At 38.0% G+C, this 25,047-nt stretch overlaps 2 protein-coding genes and 1 long non-coding RNA gene across 3 annotated transcripts in view; 1 reads left to right on the top strand and 2 right to left on the bottom strand.

Moving 5' to 3' along the window:
* The first annotated feature begins 2,569 nt into the window (after positions 1 to 2,569).
* Positions 2,570 to 4,261, top strand: LOC135195943 (uncharacterized). Its single transcript, XM_064222444.1, has 2 exons — positions 2,570 to 2,645; positions 3,275 to 4,261. Exon 2 carries the CDS (start codon positions 3,302 to 3,304, stop codon positions 4,259 to 4,261), a length of 960 nt encoding a protein of 319 aa, XP_064078514.1. The 5' UTR covers positions 2,570 to 2,645; positions 3,275 to 3,301.
* Positions 4,262 to 4,355: 94 nt separating this feature from the next.
* LOC135195942 (uncharacterized) lies at positions 4,356 to 5,207 on the bottom strand. Its single transcript, XM_064222443.1, has one exon. The coding sequence runs from the start codon at positions 5,205 to 5,207 to the stop codon at positions 4,356 to 4,358; it is 852 nt and encodes a 283-aa protein (XP_064078513.1).
* An 814-nt stretch (positions 5,208 to 6,021) lies between these two features.
* LOC135196315 (uncharacterized) overlaps positions 6,022 to 25,047 on the bottom strand; it is a 38,952-nt gene continuing 19,926 nt past the window's right edge. Inside the window, exon 3 of the long non-coding RNA XR_010310377.1 lies at positions 6,022 to 6,501. This is a non-coding gene — a long non-coding RNA (uncharacterized LOC135196315). The remainder of the gene's footprint in view (positions 6,502 to 25,047) is intronic.

Raw genomic sequence — 25,047 nt, 5'->3', positions numbered from 1 at the left:
ACCGGAGAGAATCATACATGCATGAATGAAATTGGTTAAAGATCGGCAAAATTTAGAACATGGGCTTAGAGGTGTAACACCTCAAAGCACCACAAGAGAGCAAGACAATAAAGTAGTGTAAACGTTGCTGAGCAACATTCATTTGTGAATTTTGAATTCTAGTGCATCGTCACGACATTGCTGAACCAGGAATCATGACTAGCTCTACGATAATGACTGGTGTCTGATGAATACTTTAGATGGAGAGGAAGAGATTTTTAAATCTACTCTTGAAATCGTAGATAGGTGTCTAATGAATAAGTCTAATGAATAAGCAAACTTATCTTTGATGGATGAGAGATTCAGTTAGGCTTACTCTTTGTTTTGTTTTTTATCGGTGGCCAATGAATACCACGGATAGGGAGGGAAACAGTTTCAATGATGTATGCATTTTTTTTTTCTTCAAAACCTAAAGAATACATTTTATTGGAGATACTTTATTAACATCGGCCTAATCCCTACATCACTCCTATACGCCACCTCCGCTCTCTTCTACATCTCAGGCGACTCGAGCCGGTGGCCACGCTCGAGCCGACTTCTCTCGATACGAACTCCATCGCGTGAAAGCATCAGTAATGATAACGATTATTTTAAAATTCCCTGCACCGACAACGGACGCCTTAAAATGCATGTTTATAAAATATTTTCTGTTCAAAGAAACTTTATCTTTCATTCCCCAAAATATGTGCATACACTCGTCTTACACCCTGTAGCCGTCAAAGAGCAACCCTTGATTAAAGCAGTAGGTTTTTCTTCAAAAAAAAAAAATAATAAAATAAATGAATAAAAACATGAAATAGACTTAAACGAGAACGTCACCTTTCATATTTCTTATCCTTTCAGCTACTTATAATATGCTCATGGTAGTAGGTCTAGGTATACATGTGAAACTAATTTGAATTAATTTCTATTTAGAAGAAATGAATAGCTACAGAAAGATCAACCTAAGAAAGCTTTAATGAAAGTAAGCCTTTCTTAATGTATTCGTCAGTTTTGACTTCCACAGCTTTCCAACGCGTCCAAATGAAACAGGATGATATGCAAGGAATTCGATAAAAAATAAGACTGAATTATATTCGTTTGATTTTTTTTTATTATTGCTTTTTGACTTTGAATAGCTAGGTCTGAGTTAATTATGTTAGGCAATTATGAAAAGGATAAGAAGAAAGGCGAATAACGGGAATAATCAGATAAAGCAGATTAATATATATATATATATATATATATATATATATATATATATATATATATTATTGATTTAAATATTCATTTATATTAAGTATCCGAGAGAGTATACTGCTGAAAATAGACCTAGGCTAATCATGTGTGAAAATCAGTCCAATTTAGGCCCACTAAATGTGTCATGCAAATTATTTTATTGATCAAAGGACAAAATTAGTTTAATTAAACATCGTTTTCAAAGAATGTTAACGCCTTGATGTATTGTTTATCTGCTGTAAGAGACGAAATGACAACTCCCCAGTGCAGTACGATATGTTGAGTCAAGACTCGAGCGGCAGCAAAGCCAACTTCAAAATGCTTCGGTAGAGTTGAGAATAAAATTAGAATTGTGGACCCATCGGTATATATTTTCCTTACTTTGCAAAATAATTATCTTTAATACGTTGAATAAGTCTACTCTTTTCTAATGTAATTTATTTCAAGTATAGCACCTTTGAAAGGAAATGTTATTTATTGTTAAGTAAATAATCTGGCATCTGCATATGGCAATATTTCCATAACAAACAATGAATTAAGAAACTACGCCAATTCTTCGTTGGCCGTCTGTACATAGAATAAAAAGAAGAAAGTTCTATATAAAAGGACAAGAGAAGAAAGTTCTATATAAAATGACAAGAGAAGAAAGTTCTACGTGCGTAAAATAACAAGAGAAGAAAGTTCTACATAAAATGACAAGAGAAGAAAGTTCTACATAAAATGACAAGAGAGAAAAGTCCTACATAAAATGATAAGAGAAGAAAGCTCTACTTAAAATGACAAGAGAAGAAAGTTCTACGTAAAATGACAAGAGAAGAAAGTTTTACACAAAATGACAAGAGAAGAAAGTTCTATGTAGGTACACAAAATACAAAAAAAGAAAATTTTACATAAAATGACAAGAGAAGAATGTTTAACATGTCCTGTCTAATATCAATATAATAATAATAATAATAATAATAATAATAATAATAATAATAATAATAATAACAATAATAATAATAATAAAAGCCTTATGTTAATAAGGAATGATGTTATGAATGATACATCTGCATCAGACGACATAATTAAAGCCGATAAGAAGTATTTTCACCAATAACGACAGTCCCCATCTTCACCGGCGGCATCACAAAGGCAAAGAGAGTAGGAAAAGATGGAGGAAATCCTTTTGCAAGGAAATGGAAGGTGTAGAGGTCTTGTTTGATCGACTAACTCAACGTTCCTGGAATCCTGAAAAGGAAACGTAAACACAAGAGACTCCTTAGGGGTTTATAAGCTACGGGTAGTGGGTTACTTGAGCAAGTTTGGCAGGCGTAGAGAGCTGGTTGAGATGTGATCCTGTGCTTCGTAAGGAACGTACGTCTTGCTTCAGTTTAAAAAAAAAAAAGGTATGTGTTGCTCTTATTATTTTTTATGCGTATTTATAGTTTTGAATATATATATATATATATATATATATATATATATATATATATATTATTCCAAAAGTATCAAGTTACAAATGTCGTTTATTGTTCGATTCACTCTACGTCACTGAGAGTCGTCGGTCCTTGCTGTCGATGGTATTCCCGAAGTATAGAGCATTGGATATCAAACAACATTTTAAACCGTGGTGAACATAAAACAGTCACATTGTATATGATAAAAATCCATGCTCTAATACACATACTCTATATATATATATATATATATATATATATATATATATATATATATATATATATATATATATATGAAAGTGTGCATTTTAGATGATATCTGCAATATGAGAATTTTTAAGCTATTAATAGTTAATTGGTGTTTGTGTTATATCAATATCGTGTGTGTGTGAATCTATTTCATTTTTAATGACATAGCATTTCAGAATTAATTTCATACGAAACAGATTCTTTCCCTGTATGCACCACTTTACGGTTCGTGATCTGTGTCTGTATATTTATGTCTTTTGTTTATTAATAGCAGCAACCTACTTCATATTCAGATACTGTGGCACATCTGTCTTTTTTTTATATTTTAGGCGAGTTTTGTATTCGAGGGAGCAGCCATGTATTCAGGTGTGGTGACTGTGCTGATAGCCGGTCTAATACGAGTGGCCCTTACGAAACCAGATCTCATTAACGTAATAAATGAGAATGGCCTAAACGGAGGCGCTCCCGGGAAAGTAGACTCTTCCAGTCACTGGCTCATCGGAGAACAAGTTGGGGCACTGACGCTTGAGCCTATCATTCACAAAAATGAGGAAAGAAAGTACTTGCCCTCTGATTTTAGCAGAGTGCACCCCGGCTTGACCTACGGCAGTGCTTTCGTTGATATGACCACCGCCAACAAGAAATATGGAACAGAGCCCACGAAAGATAGAAATGTAGAAGATGACCCTATTCATTCAAAGGACTTCGGTAGCAGGAAGGAAAGCTCAAATTCTGACGAACCACGTGATACCCAGAATGACACAAGAAGTTCTCTTGCTCAACCAGATGCAGGGAATGGTGAGCCACTCGCAGAGGTAGATAACGTTCATACAACTAGATTTATAGCACAAACAGGCGACTCACTCATTAACAAATCAAGCGTCAACTCAAATGATCCTCATCGTCACAAATCAAGTTTATACAAAGGTCATTCATTGTATAACCCACCATATGTAGGAACGGACAAAAGAGCTGATAACTACAAGGCAATTTCAAGAAGCCGCAGAAGTCTTACGATCAAAGCAAGCACAGAAGTAGGTGAAACACTCACACGCAAACGCTGTTCCGAGTCAGGTCACCCATTCACAAACAAACCCTGTGCTGAAGTAGACAACCCTCCCATTAACAACGGTGGTACTAGGACTCTAAGTGTGGACACCTCCTGGAGTGCTGAGGGCTCCTACGAAAGATCTGGAGTAGAAAGAGGTCATCACCGTGGGGGAAATGGTAGAGGCTTTGGAGGAGGAGGAGGAGGAGGAGGAGGAGGAGGAGGAAGGAGGAGGAGGAGGAGGAGGAGGCGGAGGAGGAGGTTTTGAGGAGGGGGAGGAGGAGGAGGAGGGGGAGGAGGGGGGGGGAAGGTAATTGGCCATGGAGGAGGAGTGGATATAGAGAGCATCACGGTAGGAGTAGTTATGACTGTAGAGGAGATGTCGGGTTTGAAGGAAGAGCAGATGGAAGTGGTGCACTTGGCCGAGAGGGAGTTGGTGGTTTATTTGGTGGAGAAAGACTTGGGGGAGGTAGTGGGTTTGTTGGAGGATGGCTATTTGGTGGGGGACTTGGAGGCGTTGGAGATAAAGGTTTTGGAAAAGAGAGAGGGAAAGAAGGTGGAGGGTTTGGAGGAGGTGGTAGTGGATTTGGAGGAGGCTTTGGAAAAGGTAGTGGTGGTGGATATGGAGGAGGAGGAGGAGGAGGGGATAGAGGTGGGGGAGGAATTGGAGGAAGTTTAGAAAAAGGTGGGAGTGGTGGTGGATTCGGAGGAGGAGGGGGAGGAGGCTTTGGAAAGGGTGGTGGTGGTGGATTCGGAGGGGGTGGAGGTATAGGAATTGGAGGGGGAGGAGGAGGCTTTGGAAAAGGTGGTGGTAGTGGATTCGGAGGAGGAGGAAGAGGAGGAGGTTTTGGTGGAGGAGGCAGTAGTGGTGGTGGATTTGGAGGAGGAGGTGGATTTGGAGGAGGAGGTGGATTTGGAGGAGGAGGAGGAGGCTTTGGTGGAGGAGGAGGAGGTGGTGGTGGATTTGGAGGAGGAGGAGGCTTTGGGGGAGGAGGAGGAGGTGGTGGTGGATTTTGGAAGGTATTGGAGAGGAGGACTTTGGGGGGAGGGATAGGAGGAGGGTGGTGGAATGGATTTGGAGGAGGAGGTAGTGGTGGTGGATTTGGAGGAGGAGGAGGAGGAGGTAGTGGTGGTGGATTTGGAGGAGGAGGAGGCTTTGGTGGAGGAGGAGATGGTGGTTCAACTTTTACTTCAACGACTCCTTTCCCAACCATTCCATCCGTAACGCCAGTTTTCTAAAAATCTAAGTAGGAAAGCACATTTCCGTTTTGGGCATCAGTTGTTGGTAGCTTTAAATAATTTTTTCTTCTAAATCAGTTACTTTAAAAAATTTTGTACACAATTTTTTTGGTGGATCAATCACAGAATAATCGTCAGCCCAATCCACAATATGTCTGCTGTCTGTCCATCAAAGAAAAGAAGTTTGGAAGGCGACTAACTTTGTAAAACATTTGGCTTTTCGAAACAGGCAGTGGCCAGGATACTTTTGCTACCTGTTATGAGATATATGCATTATTGTAAATAATGAAACTCATGATTACAGCTGCATGGAATTTTTTTTTTTTATGAAATTTACTTGTTCTAGAATGATTCTTGTCTTATTTGTATTACTTGTTATATATCTGTTACCTGTAAATAAAATATTCTCAATTGGCACACTGCGTTTTCAATTAATAGACCTATTCTTTCCTTTCCGAGGAAGTCAAGAAATGCAGGAAGCATCGACCAAGAGGTCTTGCCAAGAGCGACATTTATCGACTCCTTATCTGGAGGAATAACAATTGAAACATGTCTATTTCTCTCTTATCTGCTACTCTTCCTGTAATGAAAAGCTTTCCGAGCCATGTGTTTGGATTGTTGTACTACATGCTCTGGTAAGTTCATGTGTAACGTCTATAAGTTTTTTTTATCAATTTTTGTTTTCTCCAGTTATTACATTGACTTTCTTTTCAGTTAAGCAAATGTAATTTACTAAATGCATCACTGGCAAGGGTTGCTATGAATAAAAGTAAAGTATTTGATCTTTGCAATTTTATTTTATCAAATCTAGAGTCTCTACACGGGAACTCGTGATTACGCCAGTAAAGGCATAATCTATAATGGGGTGAAAGATAAACCAAAAAGGGTCCACTGACTTTGAAATTTATGTATAAATGTCAAAATGCGTTGACCCTTATACCTAGAGAAATATCTCCTTCATGCTTATTTACGTTTGCAATACATGCAACTGCTTACTTGGCTATTTAAGTAAATACCATAACCGTTAAAAATGTCACCTTACCTTCACGTATGGAATTTGAATTCAGAAACGCAGAAACTACCTGGAAATTCGTGCTTCTAATCATTAACGATTTTGCGTTCTTTACGCAACTCTTGGAAAAAAAAGTGGAAGATGCTCCCTACTGCATATCACAAAGAACGATGTCAAAAACTGAAGGATGTTGACGAGATGCCTTCAGTTCGTTAGACTTTGACAATTCAGTGTGCTGGTACTCGGTAGTCTTAGACCTATAAATAAATAAAAAATGGGATCAGTCAAGTTAAATTAACAAGAAAGTGAGCAATGAGGTTTTTTGGCACGGAAATGTAACATAAGACTCAAGAAAAATACTGTAACAAAAATCCCACTAAACCAGGCATTACAGTGGGTACTCAAATTTGTGTGAAGAATCATGTACCAGAAGGTCCAAATGTAAAGGTTTCTCCTAAATTCACTGAGCCATATACAGTAATAGCAGTGTTAAAATCAAATAAATACAGAGTAATAAATGAAAGTGATCTAAAGGAAAAGGTAGTTCACTGGAATCATGTAAAGGTAGTGAAAACAGACCCATGGTCTACTAAAGATATAGAAAACATAAGGAAGGAAAATACTGTAGAAAATCCAATTACAACGAGGTATGATGATCTAAGAAACAGAAAGAGGTAAAAATGTGTGTATATAACCATATGTAAATATTGTTGGACTGAAAATATCATAACTATGATGTATATAGTGCAATTTATGTGTCTATATATTAAGAAAATCTGATTAAGTCTAATTTTTGCAGAGGCAAACATGCGGCTCATCATAGCACTAGCTCTAATTGAACTCATGTCTTCAGAAGTGGCGATAAGAAAATGTGCCCTGTTAAAAAGACTTGGGAAAGTCAAAATGATCAAGGACCTTCGAATAGTTAGTATAGATATTTCCACAAAGCTCAAACGTGAAAGTGAACTAAGAGAAATCCAAAATGGTATTAAAGCGATCCTACAGAAGAATGATAAAAACAGTGCCATGTCATTATTGGAAAAGTTGAGCATGAACATAGATAACACACTGAGAACAAGGTCCAAAAGATCCCTCTTACCCTTCATTGGAACTGTTCTAAATCAATTGTTTGGAGTTGCTACCGAAGCAAATGTAGAACAAGAAAAGGAAAGAATTGACAGCCGCAAGGGGGTACAGCGATAAATAAAGTGATTGCCTCTCACAATCAAAATGCAGAACAGATAGAAAAATTGAAAGTCCTCATAATTCAAATAAATCAGAATGTAACAAAGGCACTCAGTGCCACAGAAAATATACAGTTCTTAAATACCTTTGCACTGGAAAGTGAAGTGATGTTACAGGAACATAAAGACATGCTCAATGCTGTCTGACATGCTTACAAAGGTATTTTGAGCCCAATACTAATCACTCCACAAGAATTAGAAGACATTATTAAATTTTATATAATTGAGAAGCATTGCACACCTTTAGTAGAAGATATTTTCATGTACTATAATTTGATAAGTGCCAAAGTAATCCATGACAGAATTATTTTAGTTCTACCTTTCAATACGAAAATTTTAAATATGCTAGTTTCTGTATATCCCTTTCCTATGTATATTGAAAATCAGATCATTATTAGAAAGGCCCTAAGTACTCATCTTGCACTGGAAGAACATGGATTAATGTTAGCCTTTTTAACTGATGAACAATTCAATGATTGTGTAATTTTGAAGGAAAAAGAGTATATAGGTGATATTGATAACTTATATATGACTACCAATGATCATCCCTGTATCCAACAGTTGATTTTAAAACAAAATCAAGAAAAGGATGTGTGTACACAGTCATTTAATAAGTCATTTGAAGCAACTATATAGTGAATGAAGACATTTTTGTATTTTCATTAGATACTTTTATAGCCACAGTCACTTGTCCTAATGTCACCACCCAACTGAAATTTAAGAATATTAAGTCTTTTGGAACATCATGTAAGTTACTTATACCAAATTAATTATACTATGAACCACATCTTTTCACTGAATACCATTTCAACAAACATGTGCCATAGAAGAATTATATACACATTTACAATAGATGCGTTTAAATTGTCTTAGCTAGAATTAAAGGAACTTGAGAACATGAATTATGTTGATGACTATTTACTTGTATACGAAACATATTGCACCAATTCTTTCATTTGTAAATCTGCTGGTAATAGTAGTCACTATTGTTTTGTTTGTTATCATAGTTAGGCATTTGATTATCAAAAAGATACATGGGATACTGACAGAAATGAAAAGAAATGACCCATAATTGACACTTAATAGCAACATCATTTCTAACATATTTTTTTCAGATATTGTATTCTGAGTATTCATTTATTATGGTTATGATTTAATGCACTTTTAATTTGATATACTTATAAATTGATATTTTTAACATTTGCTATGATTTTTTTTTACAATTTTATTACAATTCTTCTTTCTTCCAAAGTTGAGAGAACAATTTTTGTGTATTTTGTTGTACTGTTTCATTTTTTTTTAGTATATCCATTTTTCATATATATTAAACATTGAAGACAATGTTTGGTAGGTGACCGAGTGATGTAATGATAGCTATAAAAAATAATAGTACATAGGGCAGCGTAAAAACAGAGTGAGAGAGAATGATTAAAGTACAGTTATTTTAAAATAAGAAGAAAGAGAAAGAGAAGAGAGAGAGAGAGAGAATTGAGCTTTGGTGTGTGAGCCAGAATTTGATAAAAAAAAAAAGCCTTAGTCACAGGAAGTTGGACCATAACACCATCGCAATTAAAATCTTAATACCATCATAAAATTTTTGACCTGTGACCTCGCACCAGAATTACTCAGCTTCTATCAGTAATGGAGCCCCATCTCCAGAAGGAGGTATTGACATGTTAAATTATTGACTCCGCCTGGCAAAGGCGGAATTAACATGTTAACCCCACCTAAAAGGGGATGGGGAAAAGATAAGGAAAGACCACTCCACGTATCAAGAATCCAGTTGAGCGTAGAACAAGAACCTACACCGCCTAAGGAGGTGGTGCCGAATCCGAACCGTGGGTGGCTGAATTTCAGAACGACAGAAGAAGACAGAGAGGACCGGCAGCCGTCGTTCAGTAAAGAAGTAGAAATATTGCCAGGGTCCAAAAATAAATTTATAAACTTTGTAGTATAGAAAGAAACTCTGCCAAAAATAAATTTATAAGCTTTGTAGTTGTAACTTGTATTCTTTGCAACAGTAAAGAAAGAAACTCATGCCGTTCGTCTCATTCAAACTTCTCCTAGAGACTAATATAGTCCCTCGCAGACCGACGTTTGAGATACTAACGTGGACGAGATTACGACTGTAACCCCTACTTGGTATTGTTATTTTGGAACCCCAGATGAAACGATAATATATATATATCTGCAGACTCTACTGATTATAAAGGAATGACCTCAGTGACAGACATTTTGGAGGGTGGGTTCCCCCTGACAGACGCACTGAAAAAGGGGGGGGGGGTGGTTAATTGGATCTAGATCCAACTTAGGAGATACCGAGTAAAAATTTACACAATAGGCAACTGAAGCAACTGACCCCCAATAGCAAACTTGCACATCCTAGAATACTGTGGTGGTAATGACAGACATTTTAGTGGGTAGTTATCCCCTGACAGACACCCCACACCGAGTAGGGGGGAGGGGGAGGGGGTAGACATCGGGAGATACCAAGTAAGATTTGTACTACAATAGCACTGCACATCCTAGAATGCTGTGATGGTCATGCCAGACATTTTAGTGGGTGGTTACCCATCCACAGATACCCCCCACAACGATGGGGAGTGGGGAGGGAGGGAGGTAGGGGGAGTAAGATCTGCATCCAACATTGGAGATACCAACTAAGCACTTCATATCCTAGAATGCTGTTATGGCAATGACAGACATTTTAGTGGGTGGTTACCCCCTGACAGACACACCCTAACAGGTGGGCAGGGGGAAGGGCAAGCCCGGATAATTAATGTCTAAACCAGTATAGTAGGCTACTATTGACCCATATATATATTATCGTGATATATTTAATAAATATTTTTATCCTTTCTATATCCTTTGTATTTATTTAACACAAAAATTATTTATTTGTTTCATATAAATAACAGTAATCTCTAGGCCCATAATAATTCGGTCATATTACTATTTTGTCAAGCAAGTAACTGACTTCAATTATAGTACTCGCTTTAGCTTTGTTTACGAGATGAAAATTAATGTAGCGGTGGCTGGAAGACTGGCACTGTAAAGTAGCAAGTAAGTTCTTATCATTATTAGAATTATTGCTGTAAAATGTCTATGTACATAACATTTGTTAGATTAATACGCACCAATTAAATAGACAGTACTACATGTGTAATATATACGTTATAGTCAGGGTACAGATCATAATAATTGCTCTATAGCCTACTCGGTTTGTTTTACCGAAGCAGGACTACCTTCTTTTGGTTTCAACTGACTTTCATACTAATGAAATCATGGCTACATTTTTGTATTATCGGTTTTATGAATGAATATTGTTGTTACTATAGTCGATTCTTTTTTCGGCTGGTGTAAAATTCGTCAGATATAATACACCTGGCTGAGGAAGGACACAGAGGAGCTCTATTTTTTGAACAATCTCTCCACACCAAGTTATTTCGAACATTTCCATTCCTCAAGAAGATTATGAATAAATATAAGAGCAAACTAGACCAAAGAAATAGTCAATAATCACCTAGCTTTAATGTAAAGAAAACAAGAGAAATTAAAAATTAGTGTGATTGTGAATTTTTTCTATCGTTACTGTTTAATGAGTAAGTGTTTAGCGAATTGTTAGGGTTCAGTGAGTAAGCGTTTAGTGAATGTTTATGAGTAAGTGTTTGATGAATGTTTAGGGTTTAGTGACTGTTTAATGTGTCAGTATTCAGTGAATGTTTTGTCTTTATGGTTTTAGTGAATGTTTTGTGAATGTTAAGTGAGCGTTTAGTGAATGTCTTGTGAATGGTAGTGTTTAGTGAATATTTAGTGCGTAAGTATTCAGTGAGTGTTTAGGGTTTTAGTGAATGTTTTGCGAATGTTAAGTGGGCGTTTAGTGAATGTCTTGTGAATGTTAGTGTTTAGCAAATGTTTAGTGTGTAAGTGTTTATTGAGTTTTTAATGAGTGGATGTTCATTCACTGTTTAGTATTTAATAAGTAATTTGGTAAGCATTTAGTATGCAATAAGTGCTTAGGGTTTAGTGAGTGTTTAGTGTTTTATTAATGTTTAAGATTAAGTGAGTGTTTAGTGAATGTTTACCGAGTGTTTGGGGTATAATGAGTATTTAGTGAATTTAGTGTTTTAAGTGTTTAGTGAGCATTTAGTGTGCAGTGAGTGCCTAGTGAGTGTTGGGTATTCAAAGTGTTTTGTGTTATTGAGTGTGAGTGTATGTTAAGTGAGTGTGTGTGTGTGACTATATTAAGTGTGTATGTGTGTTTGTGTGTGTGTGTGTATAGTGAATGTATGCAAGTGTGAGTGCTTACTGAGTAAGTGCATTGTGAGTGTTAGTGTTTAGTGATTGTACTACATTACTGTTTAGTTATTGCTTCGCTACTGTATGCAAAGAAAGTCCTGTATTTAAACAGGAACCGTTTATGCTTGACACTGCTTAGATCCAAGAGCAGATGCTTAGGCCTTGACCACAATGGTTGGAGTGTTTTTGGCCTGTTTCGTAAGGTAATTTTTCTCTGTGAAATTGGGTCGAATAATAATAATAATAATAATAATAATAATAATAATAATAATAATATAATAATATAATAATAAATAAATAAGATTTAAAAAAAAGTATTAGTAATAAAATATAGTACTAAGAGCTGGACCGAGACTATTCAATATGGCCTTCCGAAGTCACTCTCGGCAGGGAGATCGCTACTCCAGTGATTGACGCCCTATGCTTTGTACACAGCTGACATATTTGCAAATTCGGTTGTCCGATTTTTATGACTGTGTTGGAGACGCATTATAAATCATATTAGCAATGGTAAATACATTGAACAGACGTGAGGATATAATATGATGTTAGTGCCTGTCTGGATATAATGAACAATTAAAGTAAAAATATTACTAGAGAGAAAATCAGCCGAATGATGGTCGTCAAAGCCAGCATCGATAGAATATATTGAAACACATTACATAGGCTGCCTGCGGGAAGTTAAGAGACAAACTCACTCAGCTGGCTTTAAACATCAACCTGCGTAAGTATAATTTTCATTTGAGTTTAAATTTTCTTCCTTGAATATATATGGTACCTGATACTTGGTGATAGCGTACAGATCAATTTGAGTGAAGCAGCCGAAAATAGTTGGACTATTAGATAATTGATATGATATTATAGGCCAACTTAATTTGGGAGTCAGGAGCTCCAACTTGTATGATCGTCAACTTCGGGAGGGGAATAGAATGGGGGAAAATGTTTTAATGATTATAGTTAGCCTATCCTGAACAATTCTTTCACATTTCCGTTTCCAGTAATTATTTGTGTTGTGATACATCATCACTTTGTGAATGTGCGGGTGTTAAAACGGCTCTTTATGATGGGGTTTTGTTCTTAATATCAATCGAACTCCCATATCCGATAAAAATTTCATTTCATCTACACGAACCAACAGCAACTAAAGAACAATTCAGCTATGGTAAGATACGTTGGGCTACGAACCTCGACAGGGCTGCAGTGCCCTAACTATAGGCAAGAAAAGAAAATGACCAAAGACGCTATTAAAACGAGAATACTTGTCTTACATTTCTTTTTTTAGAGGAATTGAGAGTGGCACCATATGACTGGTTTAATTATTCAGAAATGGCTCAGCACACATACTTGTAGCTGTTGTCACTTGTGACCCCCTCCCATTCAGATAAAATACCACTTTGTGTGAAGTAATAACTCCACGCCAAAGGATAGTGCTAATATCATATATATATATATATATATATATATATATATATATATATATATATATATATATGTGTGTGTGTGTGTGTGTGTGTGTGTGTGTGTGTAAACTATAGAAGTAGACCAGGCCTAGTAAGTCTCATACATAGTTTTTTATATAGATGTGATGGAATTAATGAAGTGAAATATTCCATCCTTCAGTGGGAATTAAAAAAAATAACTCCGGCAGTAATTCTTATCCTGAAACATCACAATATTTCTTGAATTTTTTGCCTTTTACATTTTATCAGGCTCACGATTTTCAGATAATTATCATATTCATAATATTAATATTGCCTATGATAGATTTTGAATCATTTCAAGGTGTCCCATCTCTCCCTTCCAATCGTAGGTTATGTCTGTGAAGGGTTAACCACCCACTAAAATGTCTGTCATTACCATCACAGTACTCTAAGATGTGCAGTGCTATTATAGTACACATTTTACCTGGTTTCTCCGATGTTGGATGCAGATCCTGTCTCCCCATCCCTTTCCCCCTCCCCACTCCTTGTGGGGTGTCTGGGAGGGTGTAACCACACACTAAAGTGTCTGTCATTACCACTGCAGTACTCTAGGATGTACAGTGCTATTGTAGTACAAATTTTACTTTATATCTCCGATGTTGGATGCAGATCTTGTCTTCCCCTCCCGCTTCCCACTCGTTGTGGGGTGTCTGTCAGGGGGAAGCCACCCACTAAAATGTCTGGTATTACCATCACAGCATTCTAGGATATGAAGTGCTCTTGTAGTACAATTTTTACTTGGTATGCAGATCCTGTCTCCTCTTCCCAACTCGTTGTGGGGTGTCTGTCAGGGGGTAACCACCTACTAAAATGTCTGGCATTACCACCACAGTATTCTAGGATGTGGAGTGCTATTGTAGTGTAAATTTTACTCTGTATCTCCTAAGTTGGATCTAGATAAAATTAACACCCCCCCCCCCCCCCACCCCCCCCCCCCCCCGCCTTTTCCAGTGCATCTGTCAGGGGAAACCCACCCTCCAAAATGTCTGTCACTGGTCATTCTATAATCAGCAGATTCTGCAGATGTATTATATATTAGTTTCATCTGGTATCTCATATATTGGATCTAGACCCAAAATCTAACAAGCAATTAGTGGTGCTTGTTAAGTAAGCCACCCATATTTTTTCGACAGACGGTCATTTTCACAGTTTACAAGTCTACTCCTAAATACCAGTAGGGGTTACTAACATTAAGAAGAAGCATAAAGTTAAACATAGAACCAGACTGTAGAACTAATCATCAAGAAGAAAGAAGCAGGTAGCTAAGCGAACTACTCTACCTTCAAAAGGGGCACAACATTAATAATTGATTTTCAGCTAGCTTCAGAGATGACACTCAAAGGGACTCTTGCACCTCGTGACAACACACAAAGAACAACAAGCGCCCCAGTGGCATTGTGGCGGGATCACAAGCTTAAAATACAAGCAAGGCAAAATCCCCACCCCCCCCCCCCCACATGAACTTAATCAATCCAGCTACCAAACTCACCCTCAGTCACACTTTCCTCTTTACACTACAGAATACACGCAGGACAATTGACCTACACCTACACACAGAACAATAAAAACACAAACACATGTACTTACCCAACTCCAGATACTCCAGGCTATGCTATGCTCTCCGCTGGTCAAGGTCACTGTGACACCACCAAATACAACCAAGAACCACAACCCAACAACCCAGGACCACAACCCCACAACTAAACAACACTACAACAACAAGGAACACAACCACAACTCAACAACATAACGCCCAAGGACCACAACTCAACAATACAGCGACCCAACAAGGAACACAACCACAACTCAACAACAACCAAGGAACACAACCACAACAAAAGACCAGTGCACAAACAATCACCAACAACGCAAAAAGGCAACACACACACCTACCAACAACACCAAGGAATCACAACAGCTCACCAACCACAACCCTCAACAACTCACAACCACACCAAGAAACCACAACAGCTCCCCAACAACAACAGCAACTCTCAATTACAACTACTCACATATAACTCAACAGAAACTCACAAGCTCAACAAATCCAACACAGGCACAACAACTCTAGGCAACTAATATCAAACCCAACAACAATCAGCAACAAACCAATAACACACTACTTAAATGACGGTAATTCTAAAGAATAGTTCCGCATGGACTGCAAGGAACGTAATCGCGGATATGACATCCACTAGGGATTGGGGCGTCCAATGTATTTTGCCATGTTTAGTACTGGCCCCTGACGGTTAATTACAGTTGTCCAAATAAATATTACTTAAAATTCTTGTTCAGGAGGTAAAACTGCATAGAAAAACCGCAACTGCCATAGTCTAGGCCGCTGCGGAATAGTACCCTAGATCTACCTAAATGACTTTCAATGCCCTCAACACTTTCCACAGACTGCTGCCACACCACTGATCATCACCAGCTCTCACCAAAGACTAACCAGAGACTAACTGAAAACACATAACTCTAAACTCCAACAGCACCAGCAGACAACCCAGAACTCACCAACAGCCAATTCAGTCGTTAACCATCCAACTACCAACTACCCTCCCTCTCTCTCTCTCTCTCTCTCTCTCTCTCTCTCTCTCTCTCTCTCTCTCACAAAAACCACAGCACACAAGGACGTTGTCAAATGGACCTCCATAACTCCTCCATAGCATGGTCGGCTTGGTGTTGGCCTGCCACCTCGCAAGTTCGATTCTCGGGTATTCCAGTAAGGCATTAGAGATGTGTATTTCTGGTGATAGAAGTTCACTCTCGACATGGTTCGGAAGTCACGTATAAAGCCGTTGGTCCCGTTGCTGAATCACCACTGGTTCCGTGCAATGTCAAAACACCATGCAAAATAACAAACAAAGAACAACATCTGAAGAGAAGAAAAAACACAAAAAACAGCATCTGAAGAGAAGAAAACTCTCGACGCACCAACACAGACCACCAAAGAAACACGGATCCTTCTTACGGAGACTATATAGAGAGTGACGTCAATATTTATTCTACTATATAGATTCGACTTCTCGCTCGAAGAAACTAATATTTACCCTTAGCGCCGGGGGGGGGGGTGGGGGGGGAGCAATATAACACGCAATTTGTTGAGAACTCTGTTAACTCAAACTTTCTTCATTTCGCCAGCTTTTTCTTGTATGGGAGAGGGCAACACTTCTCTCTCTCTCTCTCTGTCTTCTATATATATTCATGTACATAGTAGGTATACATATATATAAAAGAGAGAAAGAAGGAGAGACAGACAGACAAAGAGGCAGAGAGAAGAAGAAGAAGAATCTGAGGACAGAAAGGGAGGGGTGGGACCTCCCTTCCTGCCCTGAGCCTCTTCTCCTCTTCCTACCTCTCACAGAGACCTTGCCTTACCTTACAGACCTTTCAGCTCGTTCGGGCTGCCCCAGGTCCCTCAGTGTGAGGCATCTTTAATGTCTACCAGAGAATTGCTAATGCATCTTCCGGTATATTTTGCATCTTTCAATCTAGGATGGTCTGGGATGCAGCTTAGATATTTGTCGAGCTTATTCTTAAACACATCTACGCTCACTCCTGATTCCTCAGATGAGCTGGCAACGCATTGAATAGATGCTGCATTGTCGATGCTGGTGCCTAGTGGATTAATGTTCTGTGTGCTTTCCTTATAGTTTTGGGCACTATTAATCTACTTTTGCTTGCTCTTTCTGATATTTAAGCTCCATGATGTTTTCGGCAATTCCTTCTCTCTGTTTCCATGCCTGAGAGAGAGAGAGAGAGAGAAGAATAGCGGTTATTATTTACTCGTATTTTGAACTTTTACCACGTCAATCGTGCATAATGCAGAAACAGGTACTACACGAATAAATAAACCAAAAAAATGAATAAATAATTAAAATCCTTGTAAGAAGATTATTTTTCCAGGATCTATGAATTCAATATTACTGCCGAAATTAAGGTGTGTCACTGTAAGAGAGAAAAAAAGATGTAAGTAAAACAGGGAGAAAATTAAAATAAATCCGTTATATTTTATTCGAAATAATTGTGCTGTACTGTTTAACATGCCCATTATTTATTTTTTACATTTTCATTCTAATAAATAGAATAATATATCCTTTTACAGACTTTTTTTAGGCTCTTCCATAGACCTTTCCTAACCCCCCAAAAACAACAACAAAAACAACCTTTTTCAGACCATTTTTAGGCTCTTCCATAGACCTTTCCTAACCCCCAACAATAGCAACAACAACAACAGCGCCTTTTTCAGATTTTTTTTAGGCTCTTCCATAGACCTTTCCTAACCCCCCAACAATAGCAACAGCAACAACTGACTTTGCCAAGCACGCGATTCTTCTATTTCGGTGCTGAGCCTACTGCTATCCCAGGGTTCTGGGGGCAGAGGTGTGGCCATGGCTCGATCCTGTGAGGGGATCGGAGTCCCTCCCTCCCTCTCTGTCCATCAGCGGAAGGACCGGAACCGTTCTATTCAAGTCACGTTCCAGTGAGAGAGAGAGAGAGTTACAAGGAGTTACAAGGATTAGGATGCCTCAAAGACTTGTTAGTCCATCCGAGGAGACATCGTGCGCTCACTTATCTGTAGGAGCAGGTTTGCTGTGCATTCACAGTGTCCTAAGGATGTGTTGTATCTCTTCAGTTCTAGTTTCCATCCATTATTTCTTGTCTGGTTTTTGTTTAATGTAAATAGGTTACTGTCTACTTTTGTTATGCCTTTCAGTATTTTAAGTGTTTCTATTAGTTGTCCTCGCAATCGTCGTGTTTCTGAGCCATACAAGTTCAGGCTCTCTAGTTGTCTTCGGTAACCTATTTGCCTGATGGATGGAATTAACTTTGTGGCTCTTGCTTGTACTCCTTCTTAATCTATTTTATTTCTTTTCTTAGTGTTGGTGACCAAAACTGTACTGCATATTCAAGATGGTGTCTAACTATTGACGTGTAGAGCTGCAGCACAGTTTCCTTGTTTCTGTATTTGAACTGCCTCTTAATGTATCCCAGTAGTTTCTGTGGATTTTAGGTCCTTGGTAATAATGACTCAAGGTCCTCCTCTTGTTCTACACTATTTATGTCATTCCCAAGCAGTATGTAGCTGGCATGGAGGTTGTTTGTTCCTGTTTGTAACACTTTACACTTATCTACTTTAAAAGGCATTTGCCATTTTTTGACCACTCTCCTATTTTCATTAGATCATTTCTTAAACTTTCCACTGCATCTGGGTCTCCTGCATTTACACCTAGTTTGGTGTCATCTGCACATTTGGCTATCCTGCTAGTTAAGCCTACATCAATGTATGTAAATAAAAAACAAAAGAGGGCCAAGGACAGAACCCTGGGGAACTCCGCTTGTTCTCTGCTGCCGGTTTCTGATTCTCCACCATTTATTACGACTCTCTGTTTTCTATAAGTTTAGCCAGTCTTCGACCCAGTCTGCTGTTTCTCAATACATATTCCTAAGCTCTAACTTTTTTGTCATCAGTTTCTTGTGTGGGACTTTTGTCAAAGGCCTTTTGGAAAGGTAAGTAGAGTATATCTATTGATCTACTACTGTTGTAGATACCTAGCATGTTATGAAAAAACTCCAAGAGGTTTGATAGGCAGGATCTGTTTTGTCTGAAACTGTGTTGACTGTTTAACAATAACTTGTTTCTATCTATGTGATCCACAATTTGACCTGCAATTATGGACTCAAAAATCTTGCAAACGACCGATGTTAGGCAGATTGGTCTATAATTTCCCACTCTTCTCTAGACCTTTTTTGTAAACGGGGGGTCACATTTCCTATTTTCCTCCGGTTTTGGTGCCTTTTTTCCTTTTGTTCAGCACTTTTCCCTGTAGAGTTTCTATAGGTGAAGAACTATCTCCTCTTTTAGCTCTTTAATTTCTCTTGGATGATCCCATCCGCCAGGAGATTTGAACTTGTTGAGTTTTTTCTATTTTGTTTTTTTAAATGTCTCTTTTTTGTAAATATTATTTTGTCCAGTGGATCTGCCCCTTCATATTTAATAGCACATTCCGGTATTGAGGTAGTGTCTCCAGTTGTGAATGCACTGCTGGAAAACTTATTCAGTAACTCTGCTTTTTCCAAGCCTGAGTTCACCAGCTTGCCTCTAATGTCCCCTAAGGGACCTATGGTTTCCTACAATTAACATGCGTAAAGAATTCTTTTGGGTTTTCTTTACAAACTGTTGCAACTCTCTTATCTTCATTTATCTTTGCATTTCTTACTAATTTGTCCACCAATCTACAGTTCTTTATGCCTGTTTGCTTCTATTGGTGTTGGGTGTAGGTTAATTGATTTATGCAATCTGTCTCTTTCACTTATCTTATTTTTAATTTCCCTGTTGAACCACTTTGGCTGAGGGTTGCCATTTGTTAGTATTTGTCTTAATGGTATACACCTTCAGCGTTTTTCTGTGTATTCCTCATGAAAGGCTTCCCAGTGCTTATCTATGTCTTTGTTCTCGTCGTACTCTAGATTTTTAACGTACTCCCTAGCTTATTTAGGACTTGTTGATGGTAGTCTAATCTCATTAACCCTGGATAGGTTAGCTGGGTCGAGCACGACCCGAAGGGTGTTTCAAAAAACGTTTTTTTCCCATAAATCATCGTCTATCTCGAATCTGGGTATGATCGATCTGCAGGAGGATAGCAGAACACACACTGCAATCATGTCAAAACTTGCATTTGCCTTGCCTTTGTCCTTTCCCCTTTTCTGAGTAAATAGTTTGTTTTGAACATGTGTGGTAAACAAAGGCAAAGTTATCAAGTAGTGATTTCCTGTCTAACACTGTTGACTCTGGGATAGTTTTATATTGTTGGAAACTGTAGGTACGTGGTGTGATTGTGTTGTAACATTAATGCATGATCATTATGGTTGTGGCTGAGATTGACTTTATATTTGCCATTTACTTCCAACTTTCTTTTCGAATGCCAATTCTTCTCAAGGTTTTTGAACATTTTCTTTTTTTTTTGGCGATTTTTCATCAACAATGGCCAGCAGGGCAGCATTCTCTGGGGCACCTGGATGCTCAAATATTAACTTACTTAATACATGGAAGAATTATAAAGTGCTTTTGAATGATAACATTTAGCAAGTTACGCTGACAACTTCTCTATGGTAAGAAGTCCAAGGTTTGTATGTAAACAGAGTATGGCGATGGGAGGGTGCATGACCTTGGTGGAGGCGAATTACATTTGTTTTAAAAAATCTAAAAATTCCTTCCTTTCCTTACTAACTTTGATGCGGAGGTCATCGTTTCCCAAGGTACTGCTGCATTGAAATCTCGCATTATTATGCAGAGTTTGTTGTTTATCTCTTGTCCTAGTAGTGTATACAGCTCCTCATCGGACATTTGTGATTGGTGGGGAGGTCTGTACACTAATATTAGAGTTATCTTCCTCCCTAGGCTGTTTATACTGATGCCAATCACTTCTTGCATGGTTGTAATTTTACACTCTATTGGACTGAGGTGGTCCCTAACATATAACATAACGCCTCCTCCTTTTTTATTGAGTCTATCTTTTTTGAACAATTTATATCCAGCTATCTGGTACTCTCCTACGAAGTATCTTGTTGCCTCTTGCATACATGTTTCTGTGATACCTATTATGTCTAATTCCTCACTTGCTACCAATGCTTTGAAGATATCTACTTCGTTCCGAATTGATTGTGCATTAAGCTGTGCCACTCTAAGGGACTTTTCTATCTTCTCTTTTGTCCTCGCTGGCTTTATTAGTTTCCCTTACTGTCACTGTTACCTGCAGTGCTACTACTAGCCAGCTTCTGGGAGCTTTCCGATTTCTTAACTTGAAAGTTCAGTTCACTGAGGTGTTTCAAGAGGTTTTTGTTGAGAAAGTTTCCTATTAGTTTCACTCCTTCCCTATTCAAGTGAGTTCCGTCTCTTTTATATAGTTTTTTTTATTCCCTATAAATCTGTCCCATAAGTTTACAAACCTTACACCTTTTACTTGGCATATTAATTCCAGACTGTCATTGATTCCAATTGCCTTGCTAAGGGAGTAATGGCTTACATTGGTTCTGGGCAAAAGTCCTATAAGAGTGCCGTTATCAGTTTTCTCTTGGATGTTCTCTGCAATTTTAGTCAAGTTGACTACAAGGCCTTCTGTCTGGCCAGTTCCTCCGTCTTTTAGAAACAAGTCATTTCCTCCTTCCTGCACTATGATTGCACTTTTTCTACTATTTACCTTGATTTTTTTTACTGCCTCAGCTATCTTCTTTGCTCTTGCACCTGGATAAGAATTTACTTTTCTCTTCTGTTTTTGGCGACAAAATTTAAGCCCTGCTCTTTTACTAACGAGTGTCCGATTAAGATTGTTTCCTCTTCTGCTTCTGAGAGCACAGTAAGTCTATTCGTTGTGTCGATTCCTTTTTGGGGACAATTGTGTTTTCTGGCTGCTATTACTCTTCTACCAACAGCTCTCTTGAATTCATCATTTTTATTATTGTAAGCTTCTTTCTTTGTACCTAGTCTAGTGCTTGTTTCTGTTTCATTTCTGGTTCTGGTCTTAAGCAATTGTTTTCTAATCTCTACTATACTCTCGCCCTTTTCTACTATGTCGTTGTTCAATTCCTGTTTTTCTTTCTTAAGGTTTGTAACTTCACTTCGTAGGTCTCCAATTTCCTTTTCCATCCTGTCTTCTCTTCTCTTGCCTTCAAGTTTGTCCTTTGTCAACTCCTTTAGTTCCTTTGCTAATTCTTCTACTTCCCTCCTCAGTTTAGCTATCTCCTGTTCTTGTTGACAGGAGAGACAGACACTGAGTACCTAGCTTTGATGAGCATGCCTCTTTGTAGTCTACGCGCCACTTGTTAACACTGCATTTCGCACATGTGTGCTTTAACTTAAACTTTTCTTGAGTCATCTTAGTGTCTTGGTTTCAATATTTCTATTGTGACCAGTTGAAAAGGAAAAAGGGGAGCGTGGGGTGGGGGGGGGGGGGGGGGGGGGGGGGGGGGGTAGGTGTGGTTGAGTACTCCCACAGTCGCCGCATCCGCTTATCCATGGACAGCTCCCAACCGAGCAACACAATTAGCCTAAGCAAATGATTTTTCACCAGGAGTGAACAACAGCATCCCTTAAATTACTAAACTTCCAGCAGTCATAGAGAGAGATAGAGATTAAGGGAGAGAGAGAAAGATTAAGGGAGAGAAAGACACAGTGAAAGAGGGAGAGAAAGAGAGAGAGAGAGATTAAGGGAGAGAAATACAGCGAAAGAGGGAGAGGAAGAGAGAGAGAGAGTGAGAGATTGAGGGAGAGAGAGACACACACAGAGAAAGCGGAAGAGAAAAAGACTGAGAGAGATTAAGGGAGAGAAAGAGAGATTGAGGGAGAGAAAGAGGGAGAGAGAGAGAGACGTGACAACCAGTAAATTGTCAAAGAAGGTAACATGTTTACCTCGAGATAAAAAAAAAAAAAAAACACGTACAAGAACAGCGATTAAGGTCGTTACTGATAAAAGAGAGTGCACTATCATACACAAATAAGGAAAGAAAGAGAGAGAGAGAGAGAGAGAGTTGGTAACCAGAAAATTATTTAAGGTGGTAACATGTTGACTTTTTTTTTCTATCGCAGGTCTAAATGTTTCTGTTCCGCCAGAATCTGATGTAGTTAACGACGGGAAAATCTAATACTAATATCAAGTAAAATTGTATATACCCTTAACTGACATTTATGCTACCATTAGCTTTCGGATACTGAATCTCCTTAGTAAGGTGAAGTTCTACTGTTCGTACCTGCTAAAAATACAGAAATGACGTGCTTGTACTCAATCGTATCTTTATTATGCAAATGATGGGCAATTGCGCTTTGAAAATGAACATTGAAAATGAAACGTATGACTCAGTCGCAATCTCAGTGAGCAAAAAATCAACCAGCAGACGTGTAGACAGAAAGAGAAACACGTAATACAAATACGCTTCATCTGTAACTGAAAGCGTCGATTGTCATTGTATCTACAGGCATGACACTTACAGACATATATATATATATATATATATATATATATATATATATATATATATGAATCAATCTGATCACATCACCATGATTCATATGCAAGCATTAAGCTGCAAATATCGTTCAATATCCAATTCGTTGTGCCTCGGAAATAATATATTCACATATATATTATCGAACGTACTGCTTATGCATTGAATTTCACGCAAACACCCAGGGATGTACATATATATATATATATATATATATAATATATATATATATATATATATATATATTTATATTATATTATTTATATATATATGTATAAATATATATATATATATATATATATATATAAGTCATATCACATTTCCGTGATTCATATACATATATCGAGCTACAATGTCCTTTAATATCTAATTCGCTCTACCTCGGAATTAATATATTTTCATATATGCTTAACCGAAGGGGAATTTTTTTCTCGATGAATAGACTTGACCTTGCCTGGACCGGGGCGCGAACCCACGGAGCCTTTCAAATCCAGGTGTAGTAGGTAAAAGCTTCACTGACGTTCCTGGATTTGAAAGGCTCCGTGGGTTCGCGCCCCGGTGCCAGGCAAGTCTATTATCGAAAAAATAAAACCCCAATTCCCTTCGGTTAAGCACATATGAAATATATTAATTCCGAGGTAGAGCGAATTAGATATCAAAGGACATTGTAGCTCGTTATATTATATATATATATATATATATATATATATATATATATATATATGCAAATGTCTCGTCGTGCCAGTGTTCTATCTTCTGTCAATCAAGTCATTCGAAAACGACTTATTGGAATTTTTGAAATTTAAATCAGAGAGTCACAGACTTGCAGACGCGTTTGTTTTGACCATTGCATATATGTATATATTCCCTCCCATATGTGCTTGAATTTTAAAAGCAATCAAATGCATTGAAGTTAAAGATTAAAGGAGAAGATTATTATTATATCTAGACTCGGGAGAATCTAAAGATGCATTGACATGCATATTTAAGGGGGTCATATGGCTGCTCTAGTTCTTGGTCTAGATGCCAAATTGCTCTTTTTTTCGTCTGGCGACATGTTTTCCATAATACATCCATATGGGGAATTTTCATTATAAATATATTATGAATCCGGTCTTCTTTCAAGGGGATGATAGGATAAAAAATAAAATTAAAATTAAAAAATCGAGTCGTCAGAATCACCAAAATTCAGTTTTTCAGATTTTTCGACGGACAAGTATGTCAGGCATGCCAGACGTACAGTGTTGTGTGATATTACGCGCTCCTTGTCCCTTTAAATCTATGTAAGGGGCAGTCCCACCCCAGACAGCCAACCCCCTTCACCCAACCTTCCTGAGTATACTCTGCCCCACTTACTACGTTACTGCTAAAAATTTTGCTGTTAGTGTTATGTCCTTTTTCACATGTTTTCCCGGTACTGTACGACAACTTCAATTGCTTTACGCTGTTTCTTTCCATTTTCCCTTAGTTTCGATTTGCCCAGGAAACCTGGCAACAGAATGTTTATATTATTAAGTGACAGAATCCGGAGAGGAAGAGCTCCAACAATTGGTTCAGGTCACTTGAACGCGACCGAAAGGTTGGGTCAGGTTAGGATGATTCCATAATCAGCTATTCTATATTGAGTGTGGGAAACTTAATAAGATTATTTTCAAGACGAGTCCATGGTTAGTTTTTTACCATATGGCCGCCCCGCTTTTTTTCAGTGAGTTTCAGCGAGAGCACAGAAAAAAAAAAAAAAAAACTGATTAGTCAAACTTAACACGAGTCCTTGGCC

Source organism: Macrobrachium nipponense, chromosome 17, assembly GCF_015104395.2.
Source record: "Macrobrachium nipponense isolate FS-2020 chromosome 17, ASM1510439v2, whole genome shotgun sequence".
Classification (NCBI taxonomy): Eukaryota; Metazoa; Arthropoda; class Malacostraca; order Decapoda; family Palaemonidae; genus Macrobrachium; species Macrobrachium nipponense.
Note: the sequence above shows the minus strand (reverse complement) of the source record. Positions and strands in the feature narration are given on the sequence as shown.

Coding starts and splice junctions, on each gene's coding strand:
- LOC135195943 (XM_064222444.1), top strand. CDS start 3,302: ATGTATTCAGGTGTGGTGACTGTGCTGATAGCCGGTCTAATACGAGTG.
- LOC135195942 (XM_064222443.1), bottom strand. CDS start 5,207: ATGGTTGGGAAAGGAGTCGTTGAAGTAAAAGTTGAACCACCATCTCCT.